The 16,155-nt window shown below is 44.2% G+C and overlaps 1 protein-coding gene across 4 annotated transcripts in view; it reads left to right on the forward strand.

The window, feature by feature from the left end:
• The window catches only part of smoc1 (SPARC related modular calcium binding 1), a 586,617-nt gene extending 570,731 nt beyond the window's left edge, over positions 1 to 15,886 (forward strand). The window contains exon 15 of one of the 4 annotated variants that reach the window (XM_046307812.1): positions 15,761 to 15,886. In XM_046307812.1, the coding sequence (XP_046163768.1) occupies positions 15,761 to 15,800 (40 nt within the window). In that variant the 3' untranslated portion in view covers positions 15,801 to 15,886. The remainder of the gene's footprint in view (positions 1 to 15,760) is intronic. The other 3 variants (XM_046307813.1, XM_046307814.1, XM_046307815.1) reach the window with 3 other exon arrangements.
• Positions 15,887 to 16,155: the final 269 nt, after the last annotated feature.

The following is a 16,155-nucleotide window of genomic DNA, read 5'->3' on the forward strand; positions in this document are numbered from 1 at the left end:
TGCCGGCCCCATGTCTCCAGAATCATTAGAGATCCTGTCCCTCTCCTTGCCCGGTGCCCAAGTTCTACAGTACAGTAATGAGTCCACTCAGTGTGTTTTAATTACTCGTGACGGCAGTCTGCTGTTGATGTAATTTTCTCTGTGTATTAAACTTCTAACTGGAGCTGGGGTACTGGAGCACTGGGGTACTGGAGCACTGGGGTACTGGAGCTGGGGTACTGGAGCACTGGAGCACTGGGGTACTGGAGCACTGGGGTACTGGAGCACTGGAGCACTGGGGTACTGGAGCACTGGAGCACTGGGGTACTGGAGCTGGGGTACTGGAGCTGGGGTACTGGAGCACTGGGGTACTGGAGCACTGGGGTACTGGAGCTGGGGTACTGGAGCACTGGGGTACTGGAGCACTGGAGCACTGGGGTACTGGAGCACTGGGGTACTGGAGCACTGGAGCACTGGGGTACTGGAGCTGGGGTACTGGAGCACTGGGCTACTGGGGTACTTTGCCTCTTTGATTTGATGTGGTGAACGTTCTTGTAGGTCAGTTATATATAGATTACATTAGCTCACTGGTTACCCACTGTCTTCTCCATTGCAGAATATGAACTACAGTACACTAGGCAGTATATCTCACTGGTATCCCCAGTACTACAGTACACTAGGCAGTATATCTCACTGGTATCCCCAGTACTACAGTACACTAGGCAGTATATCTCACTGGTATCCCCAGTACTACAGTACACTAGGCAGTATATCTCACTGGTATCCCCAGTACACTAGGCAGTATATCTGTTGTATCCCCAGTACACTAGGCAGTATATCTCACTGATATCCCAGGGTACACTAGGCAGTATATCTCACTGTATCCCCAGTACACTAGGCAGTATATCTCACTGGTATCCCCAGTACTACAGTACACTAGGCAGTATATCTCACTGGTATCCCCAGTACACTAGGCAGTATATCTGTTGTATCCCCAGTACACTAGGCAGTATATCTCACTGATATCCCAGGGTACACTAGGCAGTATATCTCACTGTATCCCCAGTACACTAGGCAGTATATCTCACTGGTATCCCCAGTACTACAGTACACTAGGCAGTATATCTGTTGTATCCCCAGTACACTAGGCAGTATATCTGTTGTATCCCCAGTACACTAGGCAGTATATCTCACTGATATCCCCAGTACACTAAGCAGTATATCTCACTGTATCCCCAGTACACTAGGCAGTATATCTCACTGTATCCCCAGTACACTAGGCAGTATATCTCACTGGTATCCCCAGTACACTAGGCAGTATATCTGTTGTATCCCCAGTACACTAGGCAGTATACTCACTGATATCCCCAGTACACTAGGCAGTATATCTCACTGATATCCCCAGTACACTAGGCAGTATATCTCACTGTATCCCCAGTACACTAGGCAGTATATCTCACTGGTATCCCCAGTACACTAGGCAGTATATCTCACTGTATCCCCAGTACACTAGGCAGTATATCTCACTGTATCACCAGTACACTAGGCAGTATATCTCACTGGTATCCCCAGTACACTAGGCAGTATATCTGTTGTATCCCCAGTACACTAGGCAGTATATCTCACTGATATCCCCAGTACACTAGGCAGTATATCTCACTGTATCCCCAGTACACTAGGCAGTATATCTCACTGTATCCCCAGTACACTAGGCAGTATATCTCACTGGTATCCCCAGTACACTAGGCAGTATATCTCACTGGTATCCCCAGTACACTAGGCAGTATATCTGTTGTATCCCCAGTACACTAGGCAGTATATCTGTTGTATCCCCAGTACACTAGGCAGTATATCTCACTGGTATCCCCAGTACTGCAGTACACTAGGCAGTATATCTGTTGTATCCCCAGTACACTAGGCAGTATATCTCACTGGTATCCCCAGTACACTAGGCAGTATATCTATAGGAAAATGGCCCACCCATTTTCACCTACCTCATTCCCATACTGTTTTTATACTGTTTTTATTTATTTATTTTTCTGGCACACCAATATCTCTACCTGTACATGACCATCTGATCATTTATCACCCAGTGTTAATCTGCAAAATGTTATTATTCGCCTACCTCCTCATGCCTTTTGCACACATTGTATATAGACTCCCTTTTTTCTACTGTGTTATTGTCTTGTTAATTGTTTACCCATGTGTAACTCTGTGTTGTCTGTTCACACTGCTACATCTAGGCAGTAAATGAGAACTTGTTCTCAACTGGCCTACCTGGTTAAATAAAGGTGAAATAAAAAAATAAAATAAAATAAAAAATATCTGTTGTATCCCCAGTACACTAGGCAGTATATCTGTTGTATCCCCAGTACACTAGGCAGTATATCTGTTGTATCCCCAGTATACTAGGCAGTATATTTGTTGTATCCCCAGTACACTAGGCAGTATATCTCACTGGTATCTCCAATACACTAGGCAGTATATCTCACAGGTGTCCCCAATACACTAGGCAGTATATCTGTTTTATCCCCAGTACACTAGGTAGTATATCTGTTTTATCCCCAGTACACTAGGCAGTATATCTCACTGGTGTCCCCAGTACACTAGGCAGTATATCTGTTGTATCCCCAGTACACTAGGCAGTATATCTCACTTGTATCCCCAGTACACTAGGCAGTATATCTCACTTGTATCCCCAGTACACTAGGCAGTATATCTGTTGTATCCCCAGTACACTAGGCAGTATATCTGTTGTATCCCCAGTACACTAGGCAGTATATCTCACTGGTATCCCCAGTACACTAGCCAGAGTATCTGTTGTGTCCCCAGTACACTAGGCAGTATATCTGTTGTATCCCCAGTACACTAGGCAGTATATCTCACTGATATCCCCAGTACACTAGGCAGTATATCTCACTGATATCCCCAGTATACTAGGCAGTATATCAGTATCCCCAGTACACTAGGCAGTATATCTCACTGATATCCCCAGTATACTAGGCAGTATATATGTTGTATCCCCAGTACAATTGGCAGTATATCTCACTGGTATCCCCAGTACACTAGGCAGTATATCACACTGATATCCCCAGTACACTAGGCAGTATATCTCACTGATATCCCCAGTGATTTTGTAGTCTATATTAGTTTTATTGTATTTATGTATATTTTTGTAGTCTATATTAGTGGATTGTAGTCTATATTAGTGGATTGTAGTCTATATTAGTGGATTGTAGTCTATATTAGTGGATTGTAGTCTATAATAGTGGATTGTAGTCTATATTAGTGGATTGTAGTCTATATTAGTGGATTGTAGTCTATATTAATGGATTGTAGTCTATATTAGTGGATTGTAGTCTATATTAGTGGATTGTAGTCTATATTAATGGATTGTAGTCTATATTAGTGGATTGTAGTCTATATTAGTGGAATGTAGTCTATATTAGTGGATTGTAGTCTATTTTGGATTGTAGTCTATATTAGTGGATTGTATTGTATGTTAGTTAATTAGTGGATTGTAGTCTATATTAGTGGATTGTAGTCTATATTCGTGGATTGTAGTCTATATTAGTGGATTGTAGTCTATATTAGTGGATTGTAGTCTATATTAATGGATTGTAGTCTATATTAGTGGATTGTAGTCTATATTAGTGGATTGTATTGTATGTTAGTGTATATTAGTGGATTGTAGTCTATATTAGTGGATTGCTAATTAGTGGATTGTAGTCTTGTTTGTAGTCTATATTAGTGGATTGTAGTCTAAATAATTGTAGTCTATATTAGTGGATTGTAGTCTATAAATTGTAGTCTATATTAATGGATTGTAGTCTATATTATGGAAATATTAGTGGATTGTAGTCTATATTAATGGATTGTAGTCTATATTAGTGGATTGTAGTCTATATTAGTGGAATGTAGTCTATATTAGTGGATTGTAGTCTATATTAGTGGATTGTAGTCTATATTAGTGGATTGTATTGTATGTTAGTGTATATTAGTGGATTGTAGTCTATATTAGTGGATTGTAGTCTATATTCGTGGATTGTAGTCTATATTAGTGGATTGTAGTCTATATTAGTGGATTGTAGTCTATATTAGTGGATTGTAGTCTATATTAGTGAATTGTAGTCTATATTAGTGGATTGTACTATATTAATGGCTAGTGGATTGTATCTATGTTAATGGATTGTAGTCTATATTAGTGGATTGTACTAGGCAGTATTGTATCTCATTAGTGGATTGTCCCCTAATACATTGTAGTCTATATTAGTGGATTGTAGTCTATATTAGTTGATTGTAGTCTATAATAGAGGATTGTAGTCTATAATAGAGGATTGGTTAGTATATTAGTGGATTGTAGTCCCCATTAGTGGACTAGTCTAGTATTGTATCTATATTAGTGGATTGTCCCCTATAATAGTTGTAGTCTATATTAGGGATTGTAGTCTATATTAGTGGATTGTAGTCTATAGTTGTACATAATAGGCAGTATATCTGGATTGTAGTCTATATTAATGGATTGTAGTCTATATTAGTGCTAGTGGATTGTATCTATATTAGTGGATTGTAGTCTATAATAGAGGATTGTAGTCTATAATAGAGGATTGTAGTCTATATTAGTGGATTGTAGTCTATATTAATGGATTGTAGTCTATATTAGTGGATTGTATTGTATGTTAGTGTATATTAGTGGATTGTAGTCTATAATAGAGGATTGTAGTCTATAATAGAGGATTGTAGTCTATATTAGTGGATTGTAGTCTATATTAGTGGATTGTAGTCTATAATAGAGGATTGTAGTCTATATTAGTGGATTGTAGTCTATATTAGTGGTTGTATCCCCAATAGAGGATTGTAGTCTATAATAGAGGATTGTAGTCTATATTAATGGATTGTATCTATATTAATGGATTGTAGTCTATATTAGTGGATTGTAGTCTATATTAGTGGATTGTATCTATATTAGTGGATTGTAGTCTATAATAGAGGATTGTAGTCTATAATAGAGGATTGTAGTCTATATTAGTATTGTATCTCATTAATGGATTGTATCTATATTAGTGGATTGTATTGTATGTTAGTGTATATTAGTGGATTGTAGTCTATAATAGAGGATTGTAGTCTATAATAGAGGATTGTAGTCTATATTAGTGGATTGTAGTCTATAATGAGTTGTATCTATAATAGAGGATTGTAGTCTATATTAATGGATTGTAGTCTATATTAATGGATTGTAGTCTATATTAGTGGATTGTAGTCTATATTAGTGGATTGTAGTCTATATTAGTGGATTGTAGTCTATAATAGAGGACTGTAGTCTATAATAGAGGATTGTAGTCTATATTAATGGATTGTAGTCTATAATAGAGGATTGTAGTCTATAATAGAGGATTGTAGTCTATATTAATGGATTGTAGTCTATATTAATGGATTGTAGTCTATATTAGTGGATTGTAGTCTATATTAGTGGATTGTAGTCTATATTGATTGTATCTATAATACAGTCTATAATAGAGGATTGTAGTCTATATTAGTGGATTGTAGTCTATAATAGAGGATTGTAGTCTATATTAATGGATTGTAGTCTATAATAGAGGATTGTAGTCTATAATAGAGGATTGTAGTCTATATTAGTGGATTGTATTGTATGTTAGTGTATATTAGTGGATTGTAGTCTATAATAGAGGATTGTAGTCTATAATAGAGGATTGTAGTCTATAATAGAGGATTGTATTGTATGTTAGTGTATATTAGTGGATTGTAGTCTATAATAGAGGATTGTAGTCTATAATAGTGGATTGTAGTCTATAATAGTGGATTGTAGTCTATATTAGTGGATTGTAGTCTATAATAGAGGATTGTAGTCTATAATAGAGGATTGTATTGTATGTTAGTGTATATTAGTGGATTGTCTTGGATAGAGGATTGTAGTCTATAATAGAGGATTGTAGTCTATATTTGTAGTCTATAATAGAGATTGTATTGTATGTTAGTGTATATTAGTGGATTGTAGTCTATAATAGAGGATTGTATTGTATGTTAGTGTATATTAGTGGATTGTAGTCTATAATAGAGGATTGTAGTCTATAATAGAGGATTGTAGTCTATAATAGAGGATTGTATTGTATGTTAGTGTATATTAGTGGATTGTCTATATTTGTAGTCTATAATAGAGGATTGTATTGTATGTTAGTCTATATTAGTGGATTGTAGTCTATAATAGAGGATTGTATTGTATGTTAGTGTATATTAGTGGATTGTAGTCTATAATAGAGGATTGTAGTCTATAATAGAGGATTGTATTGTATGTTAGTCTATATTAGTGGATTGTAGTCTATATTAGTGGATTGTATTGTATGTTAGTGTATATTATTGGATTGTAGTCTATAATAGAGGATTGTATTGTATGTTAGTCTATATTAGTGGATTGTAGTCTATATTAGTGGATTGTAGTCTATATTAGTGGATTGTAGTCTATAATAGAGGATTGTAGTCTATAATAGAGGATTGTATTGTATGTTAGTCTATATTAGTGGATTGTAGTCTATATTAGTGGATTGTAGTCTATATTAGTGGATTGTAGTCTATATTAGTGGATTGTAGTCTATAATAGAGGATTGTAGTCTATAATAGAGGATTGTATTGTATGTTAGTCTATATTAGTGGATTGTAGTCTATATTAGTGGATTGTAGTCTATATTAGTGGATTGTAGTCTATATTAGTGGATTGTAGTCTATATTAGAGGATTGTAGTCTATATTAGAGGATTGTATTGTATGTTGTATTGTATTGTAGTCTATATTAGAGGATTGTATTGTATGTTGTATTGTATTGTAGTCTATTATAGAGGATTGTAGTCTATATTAGTGGATTGTAGTCTATATTAGGATGGATTGTATTGTCTATATTAGTAGTGGATTGTATTGTAGTCTATAATAGAGGATTGTAGTCTATATTAGTGGATTGTAGTCTATATTAGTGGATTGTAGTCTATATTAGTGGATTGTAGTCTATATTAATGGATTGTAGTCTATATTAATGGATTGTAGTCTATATTAGTGGATTGTAGTCTATATTAGAGGATTGTAGTCTATAATAGTGGATTGTAGTCTATATTAATGGATTGTAGTCTATATTAATGGATTGTAGTCTATATTAGTGGATTGTAGTCTATATTAGTGGATTGTAGTCTATATTAGTGGATTGTAGTCTATAATAGTGGATTGTAGTCTATAATAGTGGATTGTAGTCTATATTAGTGGATTGTAGTCTATAATAGAGGATTGTAGTCTATAATAGTGGATTGTAGTCTATAATAGTGGATTGTAGTCTATAATAGAGGATTGTAGTCTATATTAGTGGATTGTAGTCTATAATAGTGGATTGTAGTCTATATTAGTGGATTGTAGTCTATATTAGTGGATTGTAGTCTATATTAGTGGATTGTAGTCTATATTAGTGGATTGTAGTCTATGTTAGTGTATATTAGTGGATTGTAGTCTATATTAGTGGATTGTAGTCTATATTAGTGGATTGTAGTCTATATTAGTGGATTGTAGTCTATATTAATGGATTGTAGTCTATATTAGTGGATTGTAGTCTATATTAGTGGATTGTAGTCTATATTATTGTATCTATAATAGGATTGTAGTCTATATTAGTGGATTGTAGTCTATATTAGTGGAAGTCTATATTAATGGATTGTAGTCTATATTAGTGGATTGTAGTCTATATTAGTGGATTGTAGTCTATATTAGTGGATTGTAGTCTATATTAGTGGATTGTAGTCTATATTAGTGGATTGTAGTCTATAATAGTTGTAGTCTATAATATTGTAGTGGAGCCACCTAGACCATATATTACATGATGTAGGCCCAGCCACTGTCAGCCCCCCCCCCATCAGACACACACCCTGCCTCTCTTTCCCTCACATATCCCTACCCCCCCCCCCCCATCAGACACACACCCTGCCTCTCTTTCCCTCACATATCCCTACCCCCCCCTCCGACACACACCCTGCCTCTCTTTCCCTCACATATCCCTACCCCCCCTCCGACACACACCCTGCCTCTCTTTCCCTCACATATCCCTACCCCCCCCTCCGACACACACCCTGCCTCTCTTTCCCTCACATATCCCTACCCCCCCCTCCGACACCCCCTCCTCTCTTTCCCTCACATATCCCCCCCCTCCGACACACACCCTGCCTCTCTTTCCCTCACATATCCCTACCCCCCCCCCTCCGACACACACCCTGCCTCTCTTTCCCTCACATATCCCTACCCCCCACCCCCTCCGACACACACCCTGCCTCTCTTTCCCTCACATATCCCTACCCCCCCCCCCTCCGACACACACCCTGCCTCTCTTTCCCTCACATATCCCTACCCCCCCCCCCCATCAGACACACACCCTGCCTCTCTTTCCCTCACATATCCCTACCCCCCCCCCCATCCACCCCCTCCTCTCTTTCCCTCACATATCCCTACCCCCCCCTCCGACACACCCCTGCCTCTCTTTCCCTCACATATCCCTACCCCCCCCCTCAGACACACACCCTGCCTCTCTTTCCCTCACATATCCCTACCCCCCCCCCCCCTCCGACACACCCTGCCTCTCTTTCCCTCACATATCCCTACCCCCCTCCGACACACACCCTGCCTCTCTTTCCCTCACCCCTACCCCCACCCCCTCCGACACACACCCTGCCTCTCTTTCCCTCACATATCCCTACCCCCCCCGACACACACCCTGCCTCTCTTTCCCTCACATATCCCTACCCCCCCCCCCCTCCGACACACACCCTGCCTCTCTTTCCCTCACATATCCCTACCCCCCCCCCCCCCACACACCCTGCCTCTCTTTCCCTCACATATCCCTACCCCCCCCTCCGACACACACCCTGCCTCTCTTTCCCTCACATATCCCTACACCCCCCCTCCCCCTCCGACACACACCCTGCCTCTCTTTCCCTCACATATCCCTACCCCCCCTCCGACACACACCCTGCCTCTCTTTCCCTCACATATCCCTACCCCCCCGACACACACCCTGCCTCTCTTTCCCTCACATATCCCTACCCCCCCCCCCCCTCAGACACACACCCTGCCTCTCTTTCCCTCACATATCCCTACCCCCCCCCCTCCGACACACACCCTGCCTCTCTTTCCCTCACATATCCCTACCCCCCCCCCTCCGACACACACCCTGCCTCTCTTTCCCTCACATATCCCTACCCCCACCCCCCTCCGACACACACCCTGCCTCTCTTTCCCTCACATATCCCTACCCCCCCCCTCAGACACACACCCCTACCCCCCTCCGACACACACCCTGCCTCTTTTCCCTTTCCCTCAGACATATCCCTACCCCCCCCTACCCCCCCCCCCATCAGACACACACCCTGCCTCTCTTTCCCTCACATATCCCTACCCCCCCCCCTCAGACACACACCCTGCCTCTCTTTCCCTCACATATCCCTACCCCCCTCCCCTCAGACACACACCCTGCCTCTCTTTCCCTCACATATCCCTACCCCCCCCTCCGACACACCCCTGCCTCTCTTTCCCTCACATATCCCTACCCCCCCCCTCCGACACACACCCTGCCTCTCTTTCCCTCACATATCCCTACCCCCACCCCCTCCGACACACACCCTGCCTCTCTTTCCCTCACATATCCCTACCCCCCCCCCCCTCCGACACACACCCTGCCTCTCTTTCCCTCACATATCCCTACCCCCACCCCCCTCCGACACACACCCTGCCTCTCTTTCCCTCACATATCCCTACCCCCCCCCCCCCATCAGACACACACCCTGCCTCTCTTTCCCTCACATATCCCTACCCCCCTCCGACACACACCCACCTCTCTTCCCTCACATATCCCTACCCCCCTCCGACACACACCCTGCCTCTCTTTCCCTCACATATCCCTACCCCCCCCCATCAGACACACACCCTGCCTCTCTTTCCCTCACATATCCCTACCCCCCCCCATCAGACACACACCCTGCCCTCTTTCCCTCACATATCCCTACCCCCCCCCCCCTCCGACACACACCCTGCCTCTCTTTCCCTCACATATCCCTACCCCCCCCCCCCTTTCCCTCACATATCCCTCCCCCCCATCAGACACACACCCTGCCTCTCTTTCCCTCACATATCCCTACCCCCCCATCAGACACACACCCTGCCTCTCTTTCCCTCACATCCCTACCCCCACCCCCTCCGACACACACCCTGCCTCTCTTTCCCACACATATCCCTACCCCCCCCCCCATCAGACCTGCTCTCTTTCCCTCACATATCCCTACCCCCCCCTACCCCCCCCATCAGACACCACCCTGCCTCTCTTTCCTCACATATCCCTACCCCCCCCCCATCAGACACACACCCTGCCTCTCTTTCCCTCACATATCCCTACCCCCCCCCCCTCCAGACACACACCCTGCCTCTCTTTCCCGCACATATCCCTACTCCCCCCATCAGACACACACCCTTTCACAAACTGTCTTATACACAGTCACGCATGCGGGCGTGCATACATACTGATTTGCTTTCCAGGGCTCCAGACCCTCTCTATTACCCCTCTGACAACCATCTGTAAGCAATCTGCATTCTGCATGGCTACCAACCCATCTCTTCTCTCCCTCCCTCCCTCCCAACAGTCCCTGCCCCCATTCTAATCCTCCCTTCCTCGCATATCCTTCTCTCTCCCATCCCTCCCTCTCCCTCCCATCCCTCCCTGTCTCTCCCATCCCTCCCTGTCTCTCCCATCCCTCCCTCTCCCTCCCATCCCTCCCTGTCTCTCCCATCCCTCCTTCTCTCTCCCGTCCCTCCCTCCCTTCCTCTCCCTCCTATCCCCCTCTCTCTCCAATATCTCCCTCCCATCCCTCTCCCTCCCATCCCTCCCTCTCTCTCCCATCCCTCCCTCTCTCTCCCATCCCTCCCTCTCTCTCCCGTGCCTCTCTCTCTCTCTCTTATTTGTGTCTTATTGATAAGCACAAAAGGAGTCCCATTTCCGGAACAGCTCCCAGTCCCAACACTCGGACCTGCCGTAGCCCTACGATACAACTACAGGGCTATTGTAATCTTTACTGTAGATCAGGGTCCAGGACAGGGCTATTGTAATCTTTACTGTAGATCAGGGTCCAGGACAGGGCTATTGTAATCTCTACTGTAGATCAGGGTCCAGGACAGGGCTATTGTAATCTCTACTGTAGATCAGGGTCCAGGACAGGGCTATTGTAATCTCTACTGTAGATCAGGGTCCAGGACAGGGCTATTGTAATCTCTACTGTAGATCAGGGTCCAGGACAGGGCTATTGTAATCTCTACTGTAGATCAGGGTCCAGGACAGGGCTATTGTAATCTTTACTGTAGATCAGGGTCCAGGACAGGGCTATTGTAATCTTTACTGTAGATCAGGGTCCAGGACAGGCCTATTGTAATCTCTACTGTAGATCAGGGTCCAGGACAGGCCTATTGTAATCTTTACTGTAGATCAGGGTCGAGGACAGGGCTATTGTAATCTCTACTGTAGATCAGGGTCCAGGACAGGGCTACTGTAGATGGGTAATCTCTACTGTAGATCAGGGTCCAGGACAGGGCTATTGTAATCTCTACTGTAGATCAGGGTCCAGGACAGGGCTATTGTAATCTTTACTGTAGATCAGGGTCCAGGACAGGGCTATTGTAATCTCTACTGTAGATCAGGGTCCAGGACAGGGCTATTGTAATCTTTACTGTAGATCAGGGTCCAGGACAGGGCTATTGTAATCTTTACTGTAGATCAGGGTCCAGGACAGGCCTATTGTAATCTCTACTGTAGATCAGGGTCCAGGACAGGCCTATTGTAATCTTTACTGTAGATCAGGGTCCAGGACAGGCCTATTGTAATCTCTACTGTAGATCAGGGTCCAGGACAGGGCTATTGTAATCTTTACTGTAGATCAGGGTCCAGGACAGGGCTATTGTAATCTTTACTGTAGATCAGGGTCCAGGACAGGGCTATTGTAATCTCTACTGTAGATCAGGGTCCAGGACAGGGCTATTGTAATCTCTACTGTAGATCAGGGTCCAGGACAGGGCTATTGTAATCTCTACTGTAGATCAGGGTCCAGGACAGGGCTATTGTAATTTTTACTGTAGATCAGGGTCCAGGACAGGCCTATTGTAATCTCTACTGTAGATCAGGGTCCAGGACAGGCCTATTGTAATCTCTACTGTAGATCAGGGTCCAGGACAGGCCTATTGTAATCTTTACTGTAGATCAGGGTCCAGGACAGGCCTATTGTAATCTCTACTGTAGATCAGGGTCCAGGACAGGCCTATTGTAATCTTTACTGTAGATCAGGGTCCAGGACAGGCCTATTGTAATCTCTACTGTAGATCAGGGTCCAGGACAGGGCTATTGTAATCTTTACTGTAGATCAGGGTCCAGGACAGGGCTATTGTAATCTTTACTGTAGATCAGGGTCCAGGACAGGGCTATTGTAATCTTTACTGTAGATCAGGGTCCAGGACAGGGCTATTGTAATCTCTACTGTAGATCAGGGTCCAGGACAGGGCTATTGTAATCTCTACTGTAGATCAGGGTCCAGGACAGGGCTATTGTAATCTCTACTGTAGATCAGGGTCCAGGACAGGGCTATTGTAATTTTTACTGTAGATCAGGGTCCAGGACAGGCCTATTGTAATCTCTACTGTAGATCAGGGTCCAGGACAGGCCTATTGTAATCTCTACTGTAGATCAGGGTCCAGGACAGGCCTATTGTAATCTTTACTGTAGATCAGGGTCCAGGACAGGCCTATTGTAATCTCTACTGTAGATCAGGGTCCAGGACAGGGCTATTGTAATCTTTACTGTAGATCAGGGTCCAGGACAGGGCTATTGTAATCTTTACTGTAGATCAGGGTCCAGGACAGGGCTATTGTAATCTCTACTATTGATCAGGGTCCAGGACAGGCCTATTGTAATCTCTACTATAGATCAAGGTCCAGGACAGGGCTATTGTAATCTCTACTGTAGATCAGGGTCCAGGACAGGGCAATTCTAATCTCTACTGTCAGCCACAGTCTGGTAAAGGGATTCCTCCAGGAGTCAGCCAACCAGCCGGCCAGTCAGCCAACCAGCCAGCCAGTCAGCCAACCATCCAGCCAGCCAGTCAGCCAACCAGCCAGCCAGTCAGCCAGCCAGCCAGTCAGCCAACCATCCAGCCAGCCAGTCAGCCAACCAGCCGGTCAGCCAGCCAGCCAGCCAGTCAGCCAACCAGCCAGCTAGCCAACCTGCCAGACAGCCAGTAAGACTACCAGCCAGACAGCCAGTCAAACATCTAGCCAGTCAGGCAGTCAGTTAGGGTAAGGGTGGCCTTAAATCACATTAGTTGCTCTGGTTTACTGAAACTGAGATCCTCACTGTACCGCTAATGATTTACAACAATATGCCAGAGTAGACAAACAAAAGGAGAGGGGCAAGAAGAGAGAACGAGGAAGAGAGGGGAAGGATTGGGGGAGGAAGATAAGGAAGGATAAATAAGCCGGTGTAGGAAGGCGGGGTAGAGTTACATATCAACCACAGAGGAAGGCGGTGTAGAGTTACATATCAACCACAGAGGAAGGCGGTGTAGAGTTCCATATCAACCACAGAGGAAGGCGGTGTAGAGTTACATATCAACCACAGAGGAAGGCGGTGTAGAGTTACATATCAACCACAGAGGAAGGCGAGTTACATATCAGAGGAAGGCGGTGTACATATCAACCACAGAGGAAGGCGGTGTAGAGTTACATATCAACCACAGAGGAAGGCGGTGTAGAGTTACATATCAACCACAGAGGAAGGCGGTGTAGAGTTACATATCAACCACAGAGGAAGGAGGTGTAGAGTTACATATTAACCACAGAGGAAGGCGGTGTAGAGTTACATATCAACCACAGAGGAAGGCGGTGTAGAGTTACATATCAACCACAGAGGAAGGCGGTGTAGAGTTACATATCAACCACAGAGGAAGGCGGTGTTGAGTTACATATCAACCACAGAGGAAGGCGGTGTAGAGTTACATATCAACCACAGAGGAAGGCGGTGTAGAGTTACATATCAACCACAGAGGAAATGCGGTGTAGAGTTACATATCAACCACAGAGGAAGGCGGTGTAGAGTTACATATCAACCACAGAGGAAATGCGGTGTAGAGTTACATATCAACCACAGAGGAAATGCGGTGTAGAGTTACATATCAACCACAGAGGAAGGCGGTGTAGAGTTACATATCAACCACAGAGGAAGGCGGTGTAGAGTTACATATCAACCACAGAGGAAATGCGGTGTAGAGTTACATATCAACCACAGAGGAAGGCGGTGTAGAGTTACATATCAACCACAGAGGAAGGCGGTGTAGAGTTACATGTCAACCACAGAGGAAGGCGGTGTAGAGTTACATATCAACCACAGAGGAAGGCGGTGTAGAGTTACATATCAACCACAGAGGAAGGCGGTGTAGAGTTACATATCAACCACAGAGGAAGGCGGTGTAGAGTTACATATCAGCCACAGAGGAAGGCGGTGTAGAGTTACATATCAACCACAGAGGTCGAGTCTGTTTCCCACATGATTTTTCAGAGAACAAATTTGTCATTCAGGCACGTACAAATGCACACACACACACATATACACACTCATATACACACACACACACACACGCACACGCACACGCACACAAACACACACATACATTCCTGATTGAGGGCCATCTTGGTCTTAGTTCCTGTCTGTAACAGTGTTAGATACTTGTGTGTGTGTGTGTGTGTGTGTGTGTGTGTGTGTGTGTGTGTGTGTGTGTGTGTGTGTGTGTGTGTGTGTGTGTGTGTGTGTGTGTGTGTGTGTGTGTGTGTGTGTGTGTGTGTGTGTGTGTGTGTGTGTGTGTGTGTGTGTGTGAGTGTGTAAAACAGATATGTGTGCATGCATGTGTGTGTATGAAAAAGCTTGGACATGTACAGTGGAGGAATGCCGTGTGTTGTCTTAGATGGATATATATATATGTGTGTGAGCACACGCACAAATGTATGTAATGTATGTATGTGTGTGGAGCATTTGGGAGCTGGAGCCTGAAGCTTACACCTCTTGTCTCTCTCTCTGTGTCTCTCTCTCTCTCTCTCTCTCTCTGTCTCTCTCTCTCTGTCTGTCAATATCTCTCTCTCTCTCTCTCTCTCTCTCTCTCTCTCTCTCTCTCTCTCTCTCTCTCTCTCTCTCTCTCTCTCTCTCTCTCTCTCTCTCTCTCTCTCTCTGTCTCTCTGTCTCTCTCTCAATCTGTCTCTCTGTCTCTCTGTCTCTCTGTCTCTCTCTCAATCTGTCTCTCTGTCTCTCTCTCAATCTGTCTCTCTCTCTGTCTCTCTCTCTCTCTCTCTCTGTCTCTCTCTCTCTGTCTCTCTGTCTGTCAATCTCTCTCTCTCTCTCTCTCTCTCTCTCTCTCTCTCTCTCTGTCTCTCTCTCAATCTGTCTCTCTGTCTCTCTGTCTCTCTCTCAATCTGTCTCTCTCTCTCTATGTATCTCTCTCTCTCTGTCTCTCTCTCTGTCTCTCTCTCTCTCTCTCTCTCTCTGTCTCTCTCTCTCTCTGTCTCTCTGTCTGTCAATATCTCTCTCTCTCTCTCTCTCTCTCTCTCTCTCTCTCTCTGTCTCTCTCTCAATCTGTCTCTCTGTCTCTCTGTCTCTCTCTCAATCTCTCTCTCTCTCTATGTATCTCTCTCTCTCTGTCTCTCTCTCTTGTATGTTCTATTCCCAGTAGGTCGTCTGGTGTGAGGAAGGAAGGCTCCAGAAGCTGAGAGGAGAGGGAAGGGTTAGAACAGAGTTAGAACAGAGGGAAGGGTTAGAACAGAGGGAAGGGTTAGAACAGAGGGAAGGGTTAGAACAGAGTTAGAACAGAGGGAAGGGTTAGAACAGAGGGAAGGGTTAGAACAGAGGGAAGGGTTAGAACAGAGTTAGAACAGAGGGAAGGGTAATAACAGAGGGAAGGGTTAGAACAGAGGGAAGGGTTAGAACAGAGTTAGAACAGAGGGAAGGGTTAGAACAGAGGGAAGGGTTAGAACAGAGGGAAGGGTTAGAACAGAGGGAAGGGTTAGAACAGAGTTAGAACAGAGGGAAGGGTTAGAACAGAGTTAGAACAGAGGGAAGGGTTAG

This window comes from Oncorhynchus gorbuscha, linkage group LG17 (genome assembly GCF_021184085.1).
Source record: "Oncorhynchus gorbuscha isolate QuinsamMale2020 ecotype Even-year linkage group LG17, OgorEven_v1.0, whole genome shotgun sequence".
Taxonomy (NCBI): Eukaryota; Metazoa; Chordata; class Actinopteri; order Salmoniformes; family Salmonidae; genus Oncorhynchus; species Oncorhynchus gorbuscha.